Raw genomic sequence first — 26,997 nt, forward strand, 5'->3', positions numbered from 1 at the left:
TAAGTAAATAAATAGACATTATTAAAAAGATTGTTCAAAAAGGTAAAATTTAAGGCGACGACGAGAATGAAATGTAGTTTGTTTTGTTGGTGTGGTGCTGTGAAGCAAAAACAAACACATCACACAAAACTAGTAAGAAGTCGCAAGAATAGTAGTCAGTCACCTACCTACAATTAAATTACTCTCAAGGCCCTAGCTTACTTATAATCATTAACTCAAACCACTTACCTACAAATTTGTATTTTTACGTACGTTTTAGGAATTTTACATTTTACACGTTTCAGGTATTTTATTTAACATATTTCAGCGTTTTTATTTTACTTGAAACTTTTTAACTAATATTAAGCCCTAGCCTACCTACGATTGTTCAACTCATCTCAATCCCTAACTTACCTATGAATTAAATTAAGTCCGGTAAAGAAAACAGAAAATTGAAGAGAAACATAACAACGACACCAAATGAATGGATTTTGTGTACGGGTGAGTTGTATTAATGTGTGTGTGTGTGTAAATGTGCGGGCGTGTACTTTCCAGAAACTTCTTCACTCACCACGGACGAACCTCCATTGCACCGACCATCATCTGACACGCATCGATGGAATGAATATGACCGGAAACTGAAATACACTAAATTGAAAAAAAACTAATTCATTGAAATAAAAAACAATCCATTGAAAAAAATAGGGAACTTAACTTTTAGAGATAACACTCAATCCTTTGTTGAAATTCGAGTACTTTCAATGGTACGATGGAACAAAAACAAATTTCCCTTTAATATTATCTTCGAATTGTCACCATCATCATGAGACCACCATCTGAAACGTGCTGACGCCCACCACAGCCCACCTCTCATTATTCTGTAGACTTTTTTATTAGCGTAGTAGTAAATCAAGAAACAAAGGAACAAACGAACGAATAAATGATTAACTGAATGATTGAATAATTGGTTGAATGAATGAGTGAATGAATGCATGAATTAATCAATCAATGATTCAATTAATGAATAGAATGAATTAACGAAATAATTAATGAAAGAATAATTTTAAAGTTTGAGTGATCAAATGAACGAATGAACCTTACTTCAAAAATTGTCTTTACTGTAATCCATTGCACCAAACACCACCATCTGGTCGGCACACAAGACTTCAGAGTGTCAGTCGAACTGCCAACGAGCTGATTCTTCCTACACCACCATCATCATGAGACCACCACCTGAAACGTGCTGACTCCCACCACTGCCCACCTCTCATCATCCTGTAGACAATTTTTTTATTTGCGTAGTAGTAAATGAATGTTAGAATCTTAGAAGCAAAAAAATTATGAAATGAAAATAATGTCAAATAAATAATATTTTAAAATAATAAAGTTAGTAAAATGTAAAAAACTTACTGTCGTCCATTCGACAAAGACAGAATGTTGAATGCGGTCCGGTTCCTACGTTGTCCTCCAAAACTGGTGCCAGTCCTCCCCGAAATTGTTGTTGAAACACAGCCCGTGTTGATGAAGATAGAAAAAGAAGATTCTCATAAGAAAGCTTAGCAGTGCCTGCATCTCAATTGCTTACCTAATAAAAATAATCCTATCTACCTATTCAATTACCTTAACTAATTCTATATAAAACTATTAATGGTACGATAGTCGAAAATCCCCCTTCATTCTCAGTCCCTTGCACAGAGGTTCACCGATAGCCAGGGCACCGGATAGTAAACCATTGCCGTGCGGATAGTAGACTATTGCCGTGCGGATAGTAAACCATTTGCCGTCCGGAAGCCGTGCGGGTAGTAGACTATGGCCGTGCCGCATAGTAAATCATTACTGTGCAGATAGTAAACCATTGCCGTCCGGATAGTAAACCATTGCCGGTTCACCACTGGCCACCAAGGCTTAACTCTGACAACGGACTTTGAAATTCAGAGTCTATCGGCTATCGTACCCTCAACTTACCTATTCATTACAATTAGGCCTTAGCTTACCTAAAATTACAAAACTCAAGAGCCCAATTCATTGGCCAATCGGCACCCACCCCACCACCTACATAATGCCTTGGGCTCCAACTTAGTAATAATAATATAAAACTTAAACCCTAAATCTATTAATGAGTATGTGTTACAACGTAGCTTAACTTACCTATTTATTACATTACGGCACTAGCTTACCTAAAATTACAAAACTCAAGAGCCCAATTCATTGGCCTTTCGGCACCCACCCCACCACCTACGTAATGCCTTGGGCTCCAACATAATAATAATAATAATATAAAACTTAATAATTAACCTACCTATCGATACACTTACAGCGTTTTAATTTATATTAAAAGATTGTTCCTAGAATTACATTATTGCCCTTGACTACCTATGAAATTAAATTACTCTAAACCTTAGTAATAATAAATTAGAATGTGTAATGAAAATAAAACTACGCTCAAATACTAACATATGTGTTTATGTATGTATTTGTGTGTGTGTGTAATACGCTGATGCGTGTAATGTAGGTGCAAGAAAAAAATAGAAGCGATAAACTTACGCGCCTACCTATTCAACTACATTAGTGTTGGATGCTTCCTATCTATCCTACCTACATTTAAAATTATGCCTATCTAACCTACCTATATAGCTACTTAATGTAATTGTGTGTGTGTGTGTGTGTGTGTGTGTGCGTGTGAGCATTCTTACTTAATGTTAAATTACAGAGAAAAACAGAGAAAAAAGAATAAAACGTATCCCAGCCAGGCGTGTATTCTTTGCCACTGAATGAATGAACGTAGCCTGACATCTTCCCTGATGAACTCCTCTGGAAGCTTCAACCTGAATAAAATGAAAAAATCTCATTTATTTAATTAATTTAAATGAAAATAGTAAAACGAGCCGCGGCGAAACCCACCAGCCGGAAAAGCCAGCCAACTGGCAAAAAAGGAACCGCAAAAAAATCGTAAAACAAACTCCAGCCAGGCGTGCATTCTTTGCCAATGAATAAACGAACGTAGCGTGACACCACAACCATTCTGATCGTCCACGATGAATTCCTCTGAAAGCTTCAACCTGAATGAATGAACCTGAATGAACCTAAATGAATGAAAAAATCTTATTTATTTAAATAATTTAAATGAAAATAGAGAAACGCAAAGAAGCCGACCGGTCGGCAAAGAAAAAAAACCTCAAAAAAAGGTATCTATATATATGACTCTATATAACTCTATATAACTCTATATAACTCTATATAACTCTATATAACTCTATACAACTCTATATAACCGTGCATACTACCACATTCAATCAACAAAAACCCCACTAAAACCAGGAACCACCGCGTACCTACTGAATGTATGGTGTGAAACAAAACAAAACAAAAACACAAAACGAAAAACACACCACAAAGTAGAGTAAAAGAATAGAAGTCCCTAACCTACCTATATAACTAAATTACCTTATGCCCTAGCCTACCTACATAATAAATTAATTTTTAATCTCACCTACCTATGTTTCATTAACTTAACTCAAGACTCATGAAGGAAGAGAAAAAAGAGTAAAACAGAACATAAAATACTACCACACAAACAAACATGATGTATGTATGTGTGTATGAGCAACCGCTAAAGAACCCACCTAAAATATAAAAAAAATACCACACACAAACTACAGGCAACATATATAACTCTATATAACTCTATATAATAAAATAAATAAAAAAGAATAAAACGTATTCCAGCCAGGCGTGTATTCTTTGCCACTGATTGAATGAACGTAGCCTGACATCTTCCCTGATGAACTCCTCTGGAAGCTTCAACCTGAATAAAATGAAAAAATCTCATTTATTTAATTAATTTAAATGAAAATAGTAAAACGAGCCGCGGCGAAACCAACCAGCCGTAAAAGCCAGCCAACTGGCAAAAAAGGAACCGCAAAAAAATCGTAAAACAAACCCCAGCCAGGCGTGCATTCTTTGCCAATGAATGAACGAACGTAGCGTGACACCACAACCATTCTGATCGTCCACGATGAATTCCTCTGGAAGCTTCAACCTGAATGAATGAACCTGAATAAACCTAAATGAATGGAAAAATCTTATTTATTTAAATAATTAAAATGAAAATAGAGAAACGCAAAGAAGCCGACCGGTCGGCAAAGAAAAAAACCTCAAAGAAAGGTATCTATATATATAACTCTATATAACTCTATATAACCATGCATACTACCACATTCAATCAATAAAAATCCCACTAAAACCAGGAACCACCGCGTACCTGCTGAATGTATGGTGTGAAACAAAACAAAACAAAAACACAAAACGAAAAACACACCACAAAGTAGAGTAAAAGAATAGAAGTCCCTAACCTACCTATATAACTAAATTACCTTATGCCCTAGCCTACCTATATAATAAATTAATTTTTAATCTCACCTACCTATGTTTCATTAACTTAACTCAAGACTCATGAAGGAAGAGAAAAAAGAGTAAAACAGAACATAAAATACTACCACACAAACAAACATGATGTATGTATGTGTGTATGAGCAACCGCCAAAGAACCCACCTAAAATATAAAAAAATACCACACACAAACCACAGGCAACATATATAACTCTATATAATAAAATAAATAAAAATAAAAAAATTATAAAAATAAAATAAATGAGATCAAGCAGACTGCTTCAAGCGAAGCAGAATGCCTGATCTGATTTTCATGTTGTCTCAGCTCCTATTTATACTCGTTTCAACCATACATTTTCATCATTCACATCAGTATAATATAAATTCATTATAAAAGCAATAGTAATCAGTGCTATACATGTACACACGCAGTTCAAATTTTTCGGGGAGAATTCAAAATAGTTTGAGACCACACCTTGCTTAACATACAATTCCAAGTCGAGCTAAGCCAAGCTAAGCCAATGTTCGTAGATTTATATATATGTACGCACGCAGTTCAAATTTTTCCGGAAGAATTCAAAATAGTTTGAGACCACACCTTGCTTAACATCCAATTCCAAGCCGAGCCAAGCCGAGCCAAGCCAGGCTGAGCCAATATGCGTAGATTTATAAGCGCTTTTATATTAAAATTAGCTCCCTTTATATACGAATATCCCAATATAACAAATTCTCCATCCTATTTTAAAAATATTCTTTGATGCTTTTTAATCAGTCAGGTCACCAAAATCATTATCGATATCGTGATAAAAAAATTTTTTTAAATTGTTTATAAAAGCTACTAGTATATAGCAAAAAGTTTAAATTTTTCTGAGAGAATTCGAAATAATTTAAGACTACACCGTAACACAATTGTACAATTTGAATGTGTAAATACAACATTATAAATGTATTATAACTACGTAATACGTATATATATCTATCTGTCTATTTCTTTATTTAGTTATGCCTACGTATGATATTTGGTCAAATTCATTTGATAGGAATCGAATAAAACCTTAATACAGGCTGATTAACTACCATGCAGTAAAATAACTACCGCTAACATGACGTCATTTTCTCTAACGATTTCACAACGAATTACCAATCCTATTTAATACATTTTATTTGATGTTTTTTAATTAGTCAGGTCACAATCATCATTATCGATATCGCAATGAAATCAAATTTAGAATTTTTAAAATTTAAAAAAAAAAGTATTTTTATTCATTTTATGGTACTACTTTGTTCAATAAGATACTGTTTGAAATATATAACTAGAATAATTAAGTAATTAAGTAAACCAAGGCGACCCTCACCAAGTTCACTGAGGTTGTCATGAAAATCGTGGGAATTTTAATTGAATGCCTTGGTTGGTTCGATTTTTTAATTTTTTTTTTTTTGTATTTCAATTTTTTTAATTATTATTTTTGTCTCTGAGATCTTTTTAAAGGACGCTTACAAATACACTAATAAATACATAAAAACGGGAGCTTTAAAAAATGAAGTTTCGTTTTTCTAACTAAATCTTGAAATATAATAAAATAAAGAAACTCTAAAAAAAACCACAGATAAATCAACCATGGAGTACCAGGCTTTAGGTTAGATTAGTTAGTAAATCGACACTTGCTATAATATAATAGATAGAATAATAAAATATTTGCTAATAGTATTGAGGACTTTCTTTTTGTTCTCCTTTGTGGAACTGTCTGCCCATCTGTCAGACAACATTCAACAACCATCTCTTCAACTGTTCAAACAAAAAGCATCATTTAAAAAAGCAGCATTTGTTTCAATTCAACAGCAGGCATTTTGTTGGAATCTAGATGTCAGCTCATCCTGAGCGCTCCAGTGCAAATTTTATGTATAGGACAGTGTATTAATTAATTAAATCAATGACACATTATTTATTATTATTAACATTTGTTAATTTAAAACAAGTGTAAGATTAAAAGATTAAAAGATTAAAAGAAGCAAAAAAAAATAGTCTTGGGGCCATTATTATTTTACAGAACTTTTGTTATGCAGTCCACAAAATATCTTTTTGTATGGTTTAGAAATGTTAATTAGGTTTGCAGGTTGGTATTACAAAATTGCCTATTTTAATGCACATTTGATGTAGAACTATCTATTAAAATATTTTTTATAGTTTATTACATTAAATAATTATAATCTATTCAAATTAAATTAAATTTTACATCACCTATGCCTTAGTCTTAGTCTATACTTGTGTAAAACTTTTGTTATCTATCATGATTTCAAACACTTTAAATAATGCTTTTTAAAAATATTTTATTTGTTCTTTTTTCATAATTTAGTTTTAATCAATGGATTTTGTTTTTTATTCCAGAAAAGAAATAAAATATTACCATGTTTGAAGAAAATTGGGATGATGTGGATGAGAATGTATCACACTCGAATGTGAATGTTGCAAGCAATTCTCCAATGCCACAAATTTATTATAATCAATCCGTGGTAAGATCTGCTCCAGATGAAGCTAATCATGATTGGTTTGATGAGCCAAAGAAAGACTTTAGTTCTTTCACAAAACAAAATCAGTTTCAACAACAAAAAGATAAATCTGATAGGGATAGTTTTATGAAACGTGGGTTTAAATCTGAAAATTTTAAAAGTCAGTCGTCTGCTGCAAACAAAGTTCTTGAAATGAAAGTACCTCAGTCTTCTGTTGGCATGATTATTGGGAAAAGTGGAAGCAAAATCAAAGAAATTCAAGAAAATACGAGAACTAGGATTAGAATAGAAAAATCAAAAGTTGATTGTGATGGTAAAATTTCTGTTTTCATTAGTGGTCAAGAAGATCATGTAGCTGAAGCGGAAAGACACCTAACAAAATTAGTTGAGTCAAGCAATTCTAGAAAAACTAGCTTTGGCAACAGTTCAAGATTTACACGACAGAACAGAGAGGAGTGCTCTGACGGGAATGCAAATTTTGAAAAAATTGAAGAGAGAAATAAGTCGAATAATGATGGTGTTGATGCTGCACAGAAACCAAGAGTGAACTGGATAGAAGCTAGGAAAATATGCAAAGCTTACATGAAAGTGATAACTTGATGCATATTTATATCGTTGTGTGTATATTTTATATATTTATATATATATATATATTAATATATAAAATTTTATTCCAAGGAAGAACTTGCAAAGTTGCCAAGAATAATAAAAGACTTTTATGTAGAGCACCCGGAGATCACTTGCCTTTCTCAGCAGGAAGTTGACGAAATAAGGAAAGCCAACCAGGATATAGTTGTAGTTAGTTTAATAGGAATCAATCCAGACAGTGACGATGAAGATGAAGGTGCTGCGAAGTCACCTGCCAGTGTACATATCCCAAATCCAATCACGTCCTTTAATCAGGCTTTCAGTCAATATCCTGATATTATGAGGGAAATTGAGTTCAATAAATTTGTCAAGCCGACTCCTATACAGGTTTTCAAATTTTGAAGCACTCGATTTGTTGAGTGCCACATTTTATTAGCACTATTGAAATATTTTATTAAATACTAATGAACCAACTTGAAGATGCAAGCCTGGCCGATCATAATGAAAGGCCATGACCTGATTGGGATAGCTCAAACTGGGACGGGCAAAACGTTGGCATTCCTTCTGCCCGCATTTCTGCACATAGAAGGGCAAACAGTTGCCCGGGACCAAAGAGGTGGACCGACGGTGCTCATCCTCACGCCAACTCGTGAACTGGCCTTGCAAATTGAGCAGGGTCTCCTGAATATTTAAAAAATTTTTACCTTTTCATTTATTTTTTCATTAATACACTTAACATAGATTTTTCGTTGTTTCATCTTGGTTAATATTTAAATAAAACTTCATCTCGACGTTATTTTCAATAGTTTCGGGCATGAGCAAAAATGAGCATTCTACGACTTGATTGATTTTAATGTGATTGATTATAATGATGAGAGATGTTATTATCTAGATAACTTAATAAACAGAGGTTAAAAAGTACAAGTACCATGGTATCAAATGCCTTTGCATCTATGGAGGAGGCAACAGAAAGGAACAGATAACAAACGTCAGTGAAGGGGTCGAGATAATTGCTGCCACCCCTGGCCGACTTTATGATTTAATTGTTAATAAATACGTCTCAGTGAAGAGTGTCACATACCTTGTACTAGATGAGGCGGACAGGTCAGTCAGTTATGTAGTCCCATAGTTTTGTTTTTCTCTAATATTCATTCTTCGCTTTTTTCATATATTTTCCTTGTTTCAGAATGTTAGATTTAGGATTTGAGCCTGAGATCAGAAAAATTTTGGTTGATGTGCGGTCAGACAGACAAACCATAATGACCAGTGCAACTTGGCCCGAAGGGGTGCGGAGGCTGGCCGCCTCCTACCAGAAAGACCCCATCCAAGTAAATGATTCTATGCTTGATTTGATACTATGGTGTTGTTTACTCACATGAACTGATGTCATGATGTCGTCTACTTACGTTATGTCATTGTCTTTGCTTACTCGGGCTGATTTAGAGTGTCTAGTGATAATGTAATGTGGTAGCGTGGTGCAGTATAAATTTTAAATTGATTATTCATTGTTTTTATCGCTGTTCATTAATTTCTGCGCCTGATCAATGCTTGCATGAGTCTTTACAGCTCAGTATATTCTAAGGTTCGGTATAAAAAAAATGAAGAATGTTGTGTTTGTGAACGACAAAATTTTAATGTTTAATTAATAGTTAAATGACTGACACTAGATAATAGTAGCAATATTGCTTGCCTTGGATAAGGTGTTCATAGGAACGCTGGACCTGACGGCAGTGCACTCCGTTACTCAGAGGATTTGCATCGTGGATGAGAAGGAGAAGCTCGACGAATTACGATATCTCTTGAGTAGTGAAATCGATGAAAATTCAAAGGTTGATGATGGTGGTGTTGGTAGTGATGTTGATGTCTGCGGTGTTGGTCAGGATGTTGGAAAATATAAAGCTTGGCATGGTTTTACTTGATTATAATTCCCATGACTTCCATGCATGCATGCATGCAGGCTATTGTCTTCATGGCTCGCAAGGCGACGGTTGATTATGTCTCTGCGGAGCTTTCAATTGAAGGAGTGCACGACTGCCAATCCATTCATGGGTCGAGGGATCAGGAGGACAGGGAGCAAGTAGGTAGCCGGAGTGGGGTGTGGTTTGCAAGTCATTACGACGGAACTTAAAATGCATGGTGATGGTGACCCCGCAGGCTATCGATGATTTGAAATCAGGAAAAGTTAGAATTCTACTGGCGACGGATGTGGCCTCCAGGGGGCTCGACATAAAAGATGTAACGCACGTCATCAACTATGACTTTCCCCATAACATCGAGGAGTACGTGCATCGGGTCGGCAGGACGGGCAGAGCCGGCAAAGAAGGGATTGCCATCTCCTTTCTCACCAAATTTGATGATAAGTATGCCGCTGAATTGATCAGGTTGGAAAGATGTTTTCAAAAGTTTGAAAGTTCATAGTTTTACAGAATTTCTTGAAAGTAATGTTAAATGTGGAAATTTCATTTAGCGTTTTTGAAGTCTGACAACAAATTTATATTTATTCGCTAACTGAGATATTTTATTTTAAAGAATTATGGAGGAAGCGAAACAGCATGTGCCTGATGAACTCTACAGGATGGCTAATAAGTTGGTGGTTGCATGTTGATGTGTTGTTGTTGGTGCTCTGTTGACTGCTTCCATGTTTCTTTGTCATTCAGAGATTGGATTAACTTGCGTAACAGCACCATTATTCATTTTTTATTTTTTATTTTTATAAAAATAACTAAACAGATATGAAGAATTTAAAGAGAGAAAGGAGAATGAACGTATGGAGGGTAGAAATGCTGGTGGGTGGAGAGGGAGAGGGAGGGGGAGGGGTGGAAGAGGAGGGCTGCTCTTTAAATCTGCATTCGATTTCATCTAACGCTCCTGGCTACAATTCTTACTAATTGGTTTCATGTAATTTTTGCGTGCTTGCACTGTGCACTTGTATCTCAATAGTTTTATATTCAGGTTGAAGAGTCATCACACGGTATGCTAGGGAAACGTCAACCTGTACTATATTTGTATGTTCTCTATACTTAATTTGTATGTACTTCTTTGTATTTGCACTTTATATGTGTATGAAAGAAATAAAAATGCATATATTGCACGTACTTAGCGAAGTTATTTAGATATGCGTTCGTTGATATTTCTAAATTAAAATCATGAACCATTGAAATGTAACTACTTGCATTCCTTATTTATTAAACGTTCAATTTACGTAGAACGTCAGACACCGACCAACCAGGAAATTTTTTTGTTCGTTTGAGTCGTCGTTTTTTTTTTAACTTTGAAGTTTTTCTGTTGGAACTAAGAGTCTGTCCTTGTTTTACTGCATTGTGAATGTTGCAATTGCAAGAGTTTCCTTACACGTACGGTTGAATGGGCTGATTTCACAAAAAATCTTTTCATTTAGAAAAATATTTATTTTTTTTTTGTTTGTTTTATACTTCCATAATAAAAAAAGGAGTGTAGAGTAAGTTTTCTACAGTAAAACGTTTGCCTGAGATGTTAGGATTTGAAACGAAACATAATTTTCCTGCATTACAAAACAACACCAGTGTGACTGCCTGGACATCGTTTGTCACATTCGAACAGTTATCTGGTAGAAGGCGGATTTCAGTAGCACAACTGAGTACTTTACATAAGATTTATATTTAGCGCGTACCAAGTTATTGTTGAAATTCTCGTGAAGAATTGTTTTAAGTGTTTAATGTTTTGAATAATTTAACATCAATCGCAATTTGTCATTTCATTTCGATGCTAACAATCCGGGCAGATAAAGCTTCTAACTTGTAAATAATGTACGTGAAATAGGCATAAATGCATCCGTGTTGTTGCTAATTCCCAGTTTTTATTGGTGTTCAAAAGTCAGCCAAAGTGTTTGATAACGTATGTTTGATATAGTTCTTAAAAATACTCTAAGAATGGCTAGGCTTGTTTGGTTGGTGTTCATATTTATTTGTCGCCAGTTTAAGATTTTAAATGTTTTTTAAATTGGTGTGAATAACTAGACACTCAGATATTAATTGTATATTTTATTAGTTTTATTGAACCTAAATACCCCGGTTTACGATCGTCTTCTTGTTCTCACTTCTTCCTAACTTGTGTTAAACACTCTTGCTAAATCTGCATTTGCTTTTTCTAGTCTTTTTCTCTGGAACTCTCTATTTCCTTCTCTACTTCTCCATCACTTACGAAGTTCAAAGCCGATCTCAAGACCCATCTGTTTGTAAAATTCATTGAGGAGCGCTGTTGAACATCGCGGAAATAGCGCTTTAAAATCTAATTGATTGATTGACCTCCAGGTCTAAAAATCTCACCCTGGAAATAAATTTTCATTTCAACTTGCTTCAAATTTAATGATTCAAACAATTTATCGTTACGAAGTCATTTTCGTGTTATATATTAACTACCGAATGCATTTTTATTGGCAAAATAATAGTTCCGCTTTCCCATAAATACAATAGCATTGTTGTCGGTAGTGCCAGCAACACTTTCAAAAATGAACATCTCTACCACCGGTATTGCCGATGAAATTGTTGAGTGTTGTTAACAACCGTGTGTAGGTGTATATGCAATAATAAGAAGCAAGAAAATAGCTGAAGGTAGCTGAGAAGATTTTAATCGGTCGTTTGATGAAAACGACGGCAACGATGAAGATGATGAAGGTGACGATATTTCAAGAACTCGAGCAGCTTCAATGTCACACAAACATGTTGTCACTCTGGCTGCTACTGAATGAAGATTCTTTAACTTTCTGCTTAATGACGACTACGACGGCGATGATGATGATGGTAAAGATAATAATAATAATAATATCAACAATAATAAGAGTGATAATGATGATAATGAAAAATTAAGAAAAAAAGAGGTACTGCCAGCATTGAAATTCCATCGATACTTTAAATAAATTCTGCTCAATAACTCTGTACACAAAGGTACACACACTTACATACATACATATACACACATGCATACACTCAAATACACACACATACATACACACAAACATGCCTACACTCAAACATGCACACACATACATACATATTTTAAGTCTTAAGAGCTTGATGCCAGCCAAAGATTTAAACACTCGGCACAAATTGATGCAACGCTTGCTTGACTATTACCCTTGGGAGTTCTGAGTGAGGATGATGACGACGATGATGATGTTGACGAATATGACGATGTATGATAATGGTAGTGATGTGATGATGGTGGTGGTGGTGTGGTGGTATGACAATTATGCAGCAGAGGAACGCATATTATCCAATATCTCACTTCAAATTGAGCGTGATAAAATTTATAAATGCCCGCCAAAAACCAACGCATCATCATCACTTATCTCATCAGTACCATCATCGTCGTCGTCGTCATCATCATACTAGCGATAGCGAATTGAAGAAATATTAATAAACGAACAAATACAACTTCTGTATAAGCAGCCTAACTAAGTAATATAACAAAAACATTTCAGCAATTACGACAAGTAAATGTCAATAGGACTCTTAATACACGCACATCCCTATTCTTGGGGCCATCTCGCTGACATCCTCAGATTACGTCAGCACTCGAACGTAAACAAACCAATTAGCATTCTGCCAATTGTTTCTGTCGCTAAGTTTTATTCCTTCTTTTTCTCTCCTTTTCTCTCTTTCTCTTTCTTTCTTTCTCTCTTTTGATTTCTTCTTCTCTCTCTCTTCTTTACCATTTTTATCGTGTTCTCTCTGTCTCTCACTTTTTTGGTGGTCGGTCGGGTGTTGTCGCTCTCTATATTAATCTTCAAACAATTTTTGCGACGCTGAAAGAAAACAGTATGTTGAAAGAGCATTTGTAAGTAGATATTAGTTAATTGTATGTATGTGTATATATGTGTGTGTGTTTGTTTGTACGTATGTGTGTGTACGTCTGTATGTTTGTCTGCACGCACACGCACAGGCGCGTATAATTACATGCATGCACGAACGCAAAATAGAAAAACATCATCCGAAAATAATGATTTTGAAAAGATGATGATTATGGCGATAATGATGATGACAGTAATGATAATGATAACGACGATGAAGATGGTTATGATGATGATTCTGTGTACTCATTGCTCTTGAATTGCACTTGACGGGCTTGTTGTGAAGACCATGTGGATGGTGATGATGATGATGGTGATGATAGTGATGGTGATGATAGTGATGATGATGATGGTGATGACATAACGATAGCTATCCGTTTTATCATTTTTGAAACAATTAAAAAAGTTATGTTTGGCAGAAAAGAGCAGGGGCTTGGTCATTTTGGTTCCAACTTATCTCCACACGAGAGGTGAGTGGGAATTGAAATTTGTTCCCGATTCCCTCCGATTTTTGTCTCATCCCCGATTCTCTTTAGATTTCCCATTCATGACAACGTTCCCGAAACATTCGGCTCAAATTTACTTTTAATTGAATAAGTATTATAAATTCATTTGAAAAATGTTGTCAATTTTTGTATAAAAGAAATTTGCCTTCATCCTGACTCCAATCACTTTCACATAAACGTACAGTGTTTCAATTAAGTTCAAATAAGCTAGTGATAAACACACATCTGCAAGAACATGCACACATACATATACACATACGCAAATTTACAGACGCACATACAGAGACGCACACACACGCAGAGAGACGCACTTGCACGCAGACTTTCATTCTAAGTTACTCATCTCATAACGCAATAATAATTTGAATCACGTAGAAGACAGGCATGGGAAAATGTATTATCGTCCACGGATGGTCCAATATGGCGACTGTGACGTAATCATAAAGATGAATTGTTCCTTTGTCTATGTCCCATTTTCTATGGTGTGCGGTTGGCAGACTGGTCGCACAGGAATAACAAAAAGTTATTTAATTAATTTATATTAAATTTGTCTGCTTCAATGATTTCTTCCTCAGATGCTTCGTGACAAGTTGTTACGAGAAATCATTCATTCTTCAGTTGCACAAGTCACAAACAGCAGAAGAAATATCTCTAATTTTCACAGAGATAAATGAAATCGTTAGTTTGTAGATAAACAACAGATAGGAAACACCGCCCGCACTGACTGCAGTCACTGATGTACATTGCTGAGATAAGACAAGATGGAAAAGAGAGTTATAATAAATTGAAAAAATGATCAAACGGATCACATGATCAAAAAAGTCCATAAAAAAATCATTTTTGTGGAAAATGAAACAACAATAACAAAAATTAATCAAAAAATAGAAGTAGTGATGGGCAAATCAAAAGAATATTAATATAATGTTCATGGCGATGGGCGATATTAAATTTCAAGCGGACGATCAGTTGAGCAGATGTTACCAGCATATTGAACTAATAAGTCGCTGGCGTCAAGCGCTATATCAATAATACGTCGGTGATGATGATGATGATGGCTACAAAGTTTGCAGTATTAGTAGTAGTCGTTATAGAAGGGGCTGTTATTGTTGTTGTTCAAGTTATAAGGGCAGCAATAGCAGTAGCAGAAGTTGCATTGTTATAAAGGACGAGTTATGCAACTCAACTGGAACGGTTAAAAATATGTTCTTCGTGTATGTATTTAATTGTAAAAATGTAATTTAATTGTAGAGAGGTGTGAAGTGCGTTCCTCTGCCTGCATGTTTCTTACTGGCGTTGGGTGCATCTGACCTTTCTGAGTTGTAACTGAGGAGTTTTACAACAAACTTTGAATGAAAATAAATAAACTTTGAATGCAATCAATTATTCGTTATACAGTAAATTTCATTGTCAATAATAATAAAATAATAATGATATCATTATTATTATTATTACTATTATTGCCTAAAAAATTATTTGCAGTATTATTACAAACAATTAATCAAACCGTGATAACAATTAAGAAGCTGTCAACGGTAGCAGGTAATAAAATATAAACCATGCGCCATTGGTTAACTCATGAAGATTGGACCATTCCAATTGGTCGAAAATTTTGGCTTCTATTTTCCTATTGGCCGATAAAATGATATTCATTCGAATAAATGCTCATCTCGACCAATTAGAATCAAATGTATTATCGTCTGCAAATGTACGCATTATAAGCTTTAGAAGTTTATAAATAAGTGAAGAGAACAATACATTTTTCAGTAATGTGTATCAATAGTATCTTCTTGTTTTCAACTGTGCGTCTGTTTCATTTTTGCTATAAACTGTTTCACCGAACTATCTCACAAGGTTAGTAAATGCGATTTCATTTTATTTGTTAAAGCAGCAGCAGTAGCAGCGGTATCAGTGGTAGCAGCAGCAGTGTTAGTAGTAGTAGAAGCTTCATCGATAACATTAGTAGTAGCAGCAAACATCAGATTCAGTCAAATAAATACGTATGATGGTAGAAATAAAATTGAGTCATCATCATCACAACCGTCATCATCATCATCGTCGTCCTCATCATCATTTCATCATTTTTAACGGCTACTAATACTATTACTGCAGTTGTAACACAAGGGATTCAATTTATTTAAACAACGTATCAGCAAAATTATTGTTATGAAAATAAATCAGGCTCAAAGCTATACATACATTTTATATAAATATATATTTGTGTGTGTGTGTGTGTGTGTGTTTGTGTGTGTATAAACGTATACTCACGTACTCACACACGCACGCACACATACATTTTTATTTCCTGATGAAAATTCTATCAATATTTTAAATTACATGCTACAATAATCTTAAAATGGTACTGTTGATGATGATGATTATGGTTGTGGTGGTGATGATGACGATGACGATGATGATGACGATGATAATTACACCATCTATGGTGGTGTTGTGGTCATATTGATGACGATTATTTAAGTTGCGCTGAATATATTGAGATTTATGTGCCGACAGCAATAACAATAACTGCAATAGCAACAGTGACAGCAACGACAATAATTACAATTGCAACAACAATAACAATAATAACATTAATACCAATAAAAAAAATTATAATAATAGAAGCAATAATGTTAATATTGCTATGAAAGCAGAAGGAATCTTTGTTGTTGGTTTTTTATTAATATTGTTTTTTTTGCTGTTGATTTGTTGTTGTTACAATTACTATTACTACTATTTTCATTTTATTTGATAATACTTCTATAATTCCTTCATTCTTTACCTAGTTCGTAATTTTTCATTTGTTCATCCATCCATCCATCCGTCTACATCACCACATATTTCAATGATTGTCGTTTGAATCAGACTGTTCACCAAGCCTTCGTTTATCATTAATTAGGCGAGTGTTTGTGACTGTACGTGTATATATATACATATACATGTATGTGTGTGTGCGTATGTGTGCGCGTGTGTGCGTTCGTGTGTAAGAACTTTTTCTAATCATTAAGTTAATTTTTTTTTTATAAACTCATGCTAAATTAATTGCCGTTATTGGAAATCATTCATCAAAACGAAGCGATCTTTATACACATACATATACAATATATATATAAATAATTGTATGTATATATATATATATATATATATATAAAGATATGTATACAAAGATACATAAACAAAAGAACATTCTTAATTAAAAGAAGATTTAAATAATGATTGATTGATTGATGACGTTATCAAGTTATCAATGATATAACAGCATATGATTGTATAACATTTATACGGATACTCTCCTGTCATCATTATCAACATCATCTCAACTGATTCATCGTATTTTATGTGATTTCATTGAGAGGCAGATTTCACTTGCTTACGTTCTGTTTTGATGGAGTCCAATCTCACAAATTCATTGAGGACATGAATGCAAGTGATGGCGATGACGATGATGCTGATAGCGTTCGTCTTTTAAAACAACAACCGCAACAACATCAACAACAACAACAACATCGTAACTTGGTCAGCGGTATTCAAAAGATGATGTTGCAACAAATTCAACAACAGTTCAAACAACAACAGCAATTACGTCAGCACCAACATTTGTTGTTGTTAGAAATGCAACATCATCAACATCAACAGAAACAACAACATCAACAACATCATCAACAACAACAACATCAACAACAGCACTTCTTACTTCCACAAGCTTTACTGGCAAGAAATTTGTTCATAAACGAATTTTCTTTCAACAAAAATTTTAATATTTTCCAACAACAACAAAATTTTCAGCCCCATTATCAACAACACCAGTCTAATTTGGAGCACGAAACAAATAATCATCAAAATAATGAACATTTAAAATATGGCGTTACGTCAGTGCATCAACAACATCAACAACAACAACAACATCAACAACATCAACAACACAGAAAACAACACCAATCACATTCACCTATAACCGTTGCACCACAATATTCATCGCCATCATCATCATCGCCATCATCATCGTCTTCGTCAGAATCAACAACACCAACACAACAGCATCAACAATTTAAAGCACATCAACAAACAACATCAAATGACGATTTTTTATTTGACAACAAATGCATCCAACACTCAATTAAGCAGGAACAATCACCAAACATTCACGAACACAAACACATCAACAACAACAACAACAATTTAAACGACAGTTCCACGATCGGCGTCAACAACAACGAAACATTTTCTATTGTGACAAATAACGCTAAAAACAACAACAACAACAACAACAACAATAGTAGTAGTAGTAATTATAGTAATAATAATAATAACAGCAACAATAAAAACAATAATAATAATAATAGCTTTGAAACGAAACCATCTCAGTCAAATAAAAACATTGAAAACAATAGCATCAATAACATTTGTAAAAACAACAACAACAACAGCAACAACAAATTTAAAAAGTCATCAACAAATCATTTAAAGTTCAGCGTTCATGCAATCCTTTCAAAAAATCACGTTGAGTCTGACGGTTAGTATTGCTTGTTCTGCCATTTTTTAATTGACGTTAAATTTTGTGAAACAATTTAACATGCGAGCCCTGCTTGTAAAATCTAAACACCTCGCATTTTCAGAAAGAACGTCAGCCGAGGAGCCGACTTCACAGCGCCCCCTCCATTCAACGCCCCTCTCCTTGGTTTTCCCCCAAACACCACCCATTACGTCATCATTATTTTCAACCAAAAAAATGAAACCAACCTTCCAATGTCCGGCTTTTACAAAAAATTCAAATGCTGACAGCCAACCGCTGAACGCCTACCACAACCCGTACAACTTTCACGTTTCCGATTCGTCGACGCAGCAAATGACGTCACAAGCTCTGCTGTCCAATCCGGTAACGGTTCGCCAGACGAGTATTTATGGGTTCTCAAGTCAGGGAAGTGAAACTGGTTTGAACGTTGGGTTTTCCCAACATCATCACGGACTTTCGGCCGGAAGTATGTTCAAGAACCCGTACGAAGCATTGGATGCCTTCAAACATTCTTATTTTCAAGGTCATTATTGTTTTATTTTATTGTAGCACACATAATTAATATGATGACGACGATGGTGATGATGGTGGTGGTGGTAGTAATAATAATTATTATTTACCACTATAAATATTAATATTATTACGATTGTAATTTTTGAAACAGGCGGAGGAGGAGTGTTCGGTCTGCACAGCACGTTATCATTGCTGGGTGGGTTGAGGGGCAAGCCACGGAGGGGCATGTTAAGAAGAGCGGTGTTCTCAGACTTTCAGAGGAAGGGGCTTGAAAAGGTCTTCACAAAACAGAAGTACATCAGCAAACCCGACCGCAAAAAGTTGGCCGAGAAGTTGGGCCTCAAAGATTCGCAGGCCAGTTCAATTTCTCTTTTCTCTCCGTCTATGTTTTCCTGCTTCTACATTACAATGCTTTTGTCTTTGTTAATAGTATGTAATTTAAACCTCGGCTCTCACCCATACGCTCACACGCACAGACAGACACACACACACGCACGCACACACGCACGCTCATTCATATAAATGATGCTGATGTATGTTTATGGCACTGCTGCTGAAATGAAACTATGACCACATGCAGGTCAAGATCTGGTTTCAGAACAGGCGGATGAAATGGAGGAATAGCAAAGAAAGAGAGATAATGACGTCATCGTCAACAGCATCCGTCAACACCTCCATCTCCAATAACAGCACTGCCACTAAGACAAATAACAACAATAACAATGGCGGTCATAGCATTATAAACAGCAACAACCACAACAACAGGCCAGGTAGCTATATAACCAACAACCAAGTGAACAACATTAACAAAGTTGACAAAAGCGATGACGATAATTATAACAACAATAATAATAGCAACAACATAGATAATAACAACAACAATGATAACAACAATAATGAATATTCTACTGACAGCAAGATGAACGCTGTCCAATCCGATAAATTATTGCTGAATTTTAATGATTATTTCAACAAGACCGACCCATTAAAACAACAGCAGCAGCAGCAACAACAACAACAACATCAACAACAACAACAACAACTCCAACAACAACAGCAGCAGCAACAACAACATGAACATCATCATCAGCATGCAAATGATAAAGTTTGTCCAACTTTCAAAATAAATTCAGACGATTTTCTAAAGACTTCCCACAGATTTGAATCAAACAATTTTCTTTCATCTTTTGCTACATTGGCATCAACATCATCATCAACATCAACATCATCATCATCATCAACAACAACAACAACATCACCTACAAAATCCCATTGCAGCAACGACTACAGCAACAAAATGGATGCAGACAGCATAATGAGACGTGGCAAAATTGAAAATATTTTTTTCAACTGCAAAACCATTCACAACAACATCAACCACAACAACGACAACAACAACAACATCAACACAATCATGAACAATATCAATAGCAACATTTGTAACATTCATCCAATGAAATGCGAAAGATCTGTGACGTCATCAGTGGGCGATATAAAACTATCATCACGCCACAGCCCAAACGTCCAAATCGTCATTTCCTGTTTAACAGGCGAGGCTAAAGACGTTCGTAAAAGTTGCAATGATGGCGATGATGAGGATGATGATGGCGGTAAAGATGGAGATGATGTCAAGATGGGTGATGATGATGATGATGGTAGAAACTTTCAAAATAACAATAATGACACTATGAATGGCATTGCTTGTCACAATAATAAAAACAAGTCGAATGATAATAATATTAATGATGATGATGATGATGATGACGACGACGATGATGATAATAATGATGATGACGACGACGACGACGATTTAGAAATAGACTGTTAATTTATTAAATTAAAGTAGTCAGTCAAGATTTGATAAATCATCAATGATATTTTTATCCGTTCTTATTTATGTGGTTCTTCTTATATTTCTTATTATTCTTATATTTCTTATTATTTTTATATTTCTTATTATTCTTATATTTCTTATTATTCTTATATTTCTTATTATTCTTATATTTCTTATTATTATTATTATTCATTGTTATGCAGTCTGCTTTGCCAAAAAAGAAATGAACGCTCACACACATGCACATATATACCCACAGAAAAATGTGCACATTTGCTGGCACACACATACACACACACACACACACACACATATATATATATATATATATATATATATATATACACACACACACACACACACATACACACACGCATACTAACAGCTACGCACGTCAATGATAGAAAATAATTGAAAAAAGAAAAACTGAAAGACAAGAAGGATATATATATATATATATATATATATGTATATATATATATAGAGAGAGAGAGAGAGAGAGAAAGAATAAAAAATGTTTAATTGCTGCCTATTATAACAATTGCTTACCAATAAATTACATTCTGCGTAGAATCTCAATTTTATTTTGCATTCTTTTAATAAAATTTTTGAAATTAAAAATATTAGACTTCCGAGTGTGTGCTTGCGCATAAATAATTTATAAAAATTGTTTACTGTTGAAATTAAAAAAGGCCTAAAAGACGAACATTATTTTTATTTATATTAATTTAAATCTTCATCTGAATATAAATGAGCAGCCTAAATGGTCTGCTTGCTTGTCGTCGACAGCCTACTTTGAAGCGTTTATAAACCAAATCAGATGACGACCTTTTGTTAAACAGGCATGGAACTGGTGATGCAGTACCCTCGGTCCACCGTGAAGAAACCCCCGACCTCGACTATCACATGCAAAATGGTCTGATGGGCTACTTCACGTGTTTTTATTGGCTGTGTGCTTGTTTTAATAACCTCTGAGGAATATCTACGAGGGAATAAAATAATAACAATAATCAATCAATCAATCAATAATTTTTTGAACATCTTAAAAGTAATCTTGATCGGGTTGTCGTCAATTGTTAGGAAGACCACTCCATCTCTTTAGCCCATAAACTGAGAAATCCCGCAAAACAATCTTCTAATGAGATACTGAGACCATCAATAGATTTAAATCATTACTTTTTTAAATGTCTAGAAGATGACGGCTTCGTTAAACATTTATCAATTAATTGTTTCGGTGCCAAAACATTTACAACCTTCAAAATCAATGGCGACACTTTATACGTAATCCTTTTAACAACCAATCAAAGCGATTAAAATTGGTGAAACATGATCGAACAAAGAATCATCTGCCGTGGTTGATCTAGGCGGGTTAGTTAGAGTAATTAACAGTTAGTAAATTTTGAAAATTTTGAAAATTTCAACGTTTTCAAAAATTTTGCCCCCCTGATCACCCACAACAAACTTAGCCGCACGATTTTGAATTAGCTGAAGCATTTACACAAATGCGTGTGCCAACCGTTGAGCATCATCTTTATGAAGAAATTTTTTGATAGGTCTAATAAGTACGAAGCTGAAGCATAAAAGCACCTATTATATATTTTGCGTGGTCAAGCATAGTAAAGTGCGAATCAAAAATACAACTTAAATTTGGATTAAAACTTTATTTTGGCTATCAATGCAAACAGTCAAGTTATCCTTTTAAGATCGATAACAATTGTGTCATAGACTGGTTCAATTCCTATCTATTATATACCATCCGAACATTAATTTTTAACTAAGTTAACTAATTTATCAACATGATTGGGAGATATCTAGTGACTCGCCAACTGTATATATACATCTTTATATAAAATAAATAAATAAGTGTATGATTTCTGCAGTTACACAATATCATACAACTGAAACACACGTTATCGAATTAACTTTTAGCACCGTAGCTATGGTTGTCATGGTGATTGTAAATCCAACCTTTGAATGATTGATTCAAGCAGTTTCTCTTCTCTTCTTATCTATTTGTGATCGATCATCAAAGCCCTAAGCAAAAATAATGAAATCTGTATTTAGAATGAATTGTTTAATTATCGGTATGCTGAATATTATAAATCATTTTTTATATTATATATCGTCTGATATAAAACTAAAATTGTTATAGTGTAATATAGTTATAAAATTTATTTATATTTTATAATAATAATTTATAATTAATTTATATTTTTATAATATTAATTGATTGAATTAATTTAGTTTATTTAATAATTTTTATTTATTTTATAGTAAACAAATAAATACAGGTGATCCCATGGTGGGCAAATCTTCAATCTGTCAAGCCTTTCAAAATATTAATTCACAATTTTCTAAAAATTATACAATGGTAAGATAAATTAATAAATATAGATAAATTATATTATTGAATAAACTTTATTTTCTGAGCCAAACATCAAACAAAATTAATGTTTTAGTTTGTTTTATTGTGTTTTAAATGACAAACTGCTACTTACCAGACCTCTCACTAACGAATTAATATTTTTTCAAACAACTCAACAACTTTCTGTGGGGACAGTGTTTCAAAACCGAACACGCCCAAAAACCCTTTTTACAGTTAGTTGTTCGCCTCCAGAACTGCTAATTTTTATGCTACTGCCATCAAAGAACTTACTTTAAGTTGCTAGATGAAATAGCAATGGTCTAATATATATTTATGCCCTTAGACGATAAGCAAAGATCTGAAAAAGGAAAAATTGAAATCTCTATATTTATCATTTCATTTATTCAAACTATCAATATAAATGTTTTTCGCTCAACATTAAACACCAACCTCTTGATAATTTACACTTTTTCCATGAAACTAGACCAAAACTCTTTCAACATTTATGACAATCAATTTCACGAATTAATGTTTCATTGTTTTCAAGACAACTTCATTGGAGATCTCATCAAAATTACTCGGCTTGCCTGAACTACAGACCAGTGCCGTAGGTTTAACTTCCTTGTTTTATAAAAAAAATTCGCTTCACAGTTTCATATTTATGAAATAAATATTACTTTGAAGTTTAACAGTTAAGAAAATTGTTTCGATCTCATTCATTTTTATTTGAAGGAAGTGTTTTTGTTGGACACATCAGGAAGAGACATATTTTACGAACTGAACGGCAAGCAAGTAAATTACATTTTTAGAAACTTTAGATCATAAGTAATTTGCTCATCTTACATTTACGTTATAAAGCCTTACTTAATAAATTCAAGTTGATAATTGATGACTGTCAATATAAAAATGATCAACTCACAAACACCACTTTCAATTAAAATGAAAATGCCTGGAAAGCACTGAATAAAATAAATAAATAAATAAATAAACAGATTGAAAATGTTGACACGTTGTTGTATGTTTATGATGTAACAAACCAAAATTCATTCAATTCAATATCAAGATGGCTGGATCTAACAAGGAAGTTTGCAAACAACCCAAGTCAATATTATTAATTTTAAATTCTTTTTCTACTTAAATATATTTTATCGACAACTTTAATATGAAGTCTATTGGAAAAATTAAAAATTGTAAAGCAAAATCATTACACATTTGTAATCTCTTCAATCACGGACATGGTTCTTCAATGCTTTATACGTGCTGAGCTTATGAAATCAGCCAGGCTTTTGAAAAACGTCCATCAAACTGCACCCGCAATGTATTTGATGGGAGCAAAGTTATTAAACAATAGCAATTAATAAAACTGACAACACAACGACCACTGATCAGGAGTTCTGGCAGGAAACAAGATGGATCTGGATCAAAGGAAGTGCGTCAGTGAAGTGATGGCGGTCCAGATGGCAACCACCAACAACATGCACCACATTCCCTGCTCAGCAGTCAGTTCATTATTTATTCGCTCATTTATACGTTCGTTTATTTTATTAATTACGATCATACACGTCACTACTGCACAACAGAAAGATATGCAAAATATAGTGGAGATATTCAACCACCTGGCAACTGAGTACTTCAATAAGAACATCAACAACAGCAATCACAAATCACACCAGAACAAAAAAAACCAAAACTACAACAACCACACTGATGATGATGGTGATGACTATTAAGAAACTACAAGTTGTTTAATGACAGTTATTTATCATAAAAGACAATTTGTTTGGTAACTGTTAAAATACAAATCCGACAACCGAATCTTTTTTTATTCATACAATTTCAACATTTCTAACAAATTATATACATATATATATATAGATAAATTTAAGAAGCATTGAAAGATTTTTTGCCACTTTCGATGAGCTTAACAAACACAGGAATGGCAGGATGCGGAGGGCAGAACAATGATTTGTCATCAGTTGCCCCAGTAATCAATTGTGCCGTTGGTGACTTTTTTGATTTTGCTGCACTACCTGGTAGCATTTCATGTTCTCCCTGGTTTTGTTGGTTTTCTTTCTTCAAGTGCTCCTTGATGTTTATGGTGATTATCCTCTTTTGCAGTGGTGTCGACGCTTTCTGCAGTGTAATGAACTGTTTTGCAACAATCTTGTTCTCATCAACCGTACTACTAAATTCGTTTCCCTCATGATTTATAAGATGAACATCATTGGCACTACTGCTCCCAATAAAATAAGGTTTTATACTGATGGAGCATCTTTTATCCAACACATTTTCATCTGAGATGGAAACACTGGTGGCACTGCTGTTGCTGTTGTGGGGCTCTGTATGTTGTTGGTGATGTCGTTGTTTGGTCTCACCTGGCTCCGCTTCAACAACAGAATCAGTTGCAGGTATACGAAGAGAAATCTCTGATAATGTCATGCACTTCTTTGCTTTCTGCGTTTCAACGTTGTTACTCTTACTCTTCTCAATATCTTCCATCGTGATATCCTCCTCTTCAATCTCTTCCACATCTTCCTCGTTCTCCAGCTCTTCCTGTCTCGTCTGCTCTTTAATGGATTGAACATCTTTGACGCAGTTGATGGCTATCGAGTCTCTGAGCACTTTCACTTTTAAAATATCATCTGGGTCATAGCGCTTTATTTTCTTCATTTTGTCTGGTGGGTAGACGACGGCATGCCTATTCATGCAGTGCTTCTTAAGATTGTGACTGACATAGGTGGCGTATGAACAATAAGGACATCTAAAATCTTTCTGTCCAGTGTGCACTAGCATGTGCACGTGGAGTTTGTGCTTGTTTCGTAGCTTCTTCCCACACACCTCACACGGAACTGTAGGCTGTTCATGGGAACGTTTGTGTGCTGCGAGCTGCGAAGCATCTGGATGATTAAAGGAGGAACATGCTTAATATAAAATGCATATCTAGCAATGAAATAAATGTAGTAATCTTACTTGCAAAGGGTTTGTTGCAGATATCACACTGTTTCCTATAATGACCGACATGTCTTCTGATATGATCCAAGTATGTACCTGCCACGTCGATTTATAAAAGAACAACAAAATGAAATACAACAGGAAATTTAATTACAAAATATTGAAATGAACTGACCTTTTGATCTCAATTCTTGTCCACAAAGTTCACATTCGTAGATGGTGAGTTCGTGTGAGTGAACGTTGCTGTGGTGTCTGTCCAAACTGACCTGATCGTATGTTTTGAAGGGACACAGAGGACATTCCACATCCTTCTCTGCGTGCGCTGCTCGGTGATTTTTGTTGTTGTTTAGTGAGCATGTCTTGTTCAATGTGCTTAAATGTTTGTATTTGCTATTCAAAAACATTCAACAACAGAACAAAGTAGCAACCAAAATTCAAACTTACTAAGTAGATGCCTTTTGAGTTGATTGCATACAATGAAACCCTTGCCGCAGACATCACAGATGTGGTTGCGTGGCTTGTTAGGGTTGTGCCTGTTCTTAATGTGCTCCTCCAACAACTTCTTCGACTTCACTGCATACAAACACTTCTTACATTTGTATATATCTCGAGAGACTGAATCATCTTCGTGATAGAGCATGTGAAGTTCTGCATTTGTGAATGTTTGAGTGTGTACAAAATTGACAATGGCAGGGTTGTGATTGTGAAGGTTTTGATAGTGATGAATGTCAGAAAGTTTCAACATTTCACAAGTATACTACAGAATGAAATTACGTCAGAAGAAACTAACTGAATCCTGTACTGGACATGAACTTGCTGCCACACAGGTCGCACACATAAGCATTGCCTGCAAAGATGTTAATAAATCAATTAAAAAATCAACCAGCCGATACAGAATGCATTCAATCAATCAAGCAAACAGTCAATCAATCAACAACCAACCAACCAATCACCTGTATGCTTCCTTGTGTGCTGCTTCAAAGAGTAAGCAGATGATAACTTCTTGTGGCATGTTTTGCATTGGAA

The 26,997-nt window shown here is 34.5% G+C and overlaps 3 protein-coding genes across 3 annotated transcripts; 2 read left to right on the forward strand and 1 right to left on the reverse strand.

Annotated features, from left to right (window-relative positions):
- Nucleotides 1-7,545: 7,545 nt before the first annotated feature.
- Nucleotides 7,546-10,069, forward strand: HELRODRAFT_90549 (hypothetical protein; the record flags this gene model as incomplete). The annotated part of the gene is made up of 8 exons (XM_009032611.1): nucleotides 7,546-7,851; nucleotides 7,945-8,140; nucleotides 8,373-8,568; nucleotides 8,651-8,792; nucleotides 9,165-9,293; nucleotides 9,422-9,541; nucleotides 9,619-9,845; nucleotides 9,994-10,069. Coding segments are annotated over 8 exons (1,392 nt in total), but the record flags the coding sequence as incomplete, so codon positions are not given.
- Nucleotides 10,070-24,082: 14,013 nt separating this feature from the next.
- Nucleotides 24,083-24,749, forward strand: HELRODRAFT_182389 (hypothetical protein; the record flags this gene model as incomplete). The annotated part of the gene is made up of 4 exons (XM_009032654.1): nucleotides 24,083-24,103; nucleotides 24,188-24,257; nucleotides 24,409-24,518; nucleotides 24,600-24,749. The coding sequence occupies 4 exons, from the start codon at nucleotides 24,083-24,085 to the stop codon at nucleotides 24,747-24,749; spliced, it is 351 nt and encodes a 116-aa protein (XP_009030902.1).
- Nucleotides 24,750-25,710: 961 nt separating this feature from the next.
- HELRODRAFT_125297 (hypothetical protein) lies at nucleotides 25,711-26,997 on the reverse strand (the record flags this gene model as incomplete). Its single annotated transcript, XM_009032655.1, has 3 exons — nucleotides 25,711-25,805; nucleotides 26,416-26,577; nucleotides 26,910-26,997. Coding segments are annotated over 3 exons (345 nt in total), but the record flags the coding sequence as incomplete, so codon positions are not given.

Source organism: Helobdella robusta (genome assembly GCF_000326865.2).
Source record: "Helobdella robusta unplaced genomic scaffold HELROscaffold_85, whole genome shotgun sequence".
In the NCBI taxonomy this organism is placed as follows: domain Eukaryota; kingdom Metazoa; phylum Annelida; class Clitellata; order Rhynchobdellida; family Glossiphoniidae; genus Helobdella; species Helobdella robusta.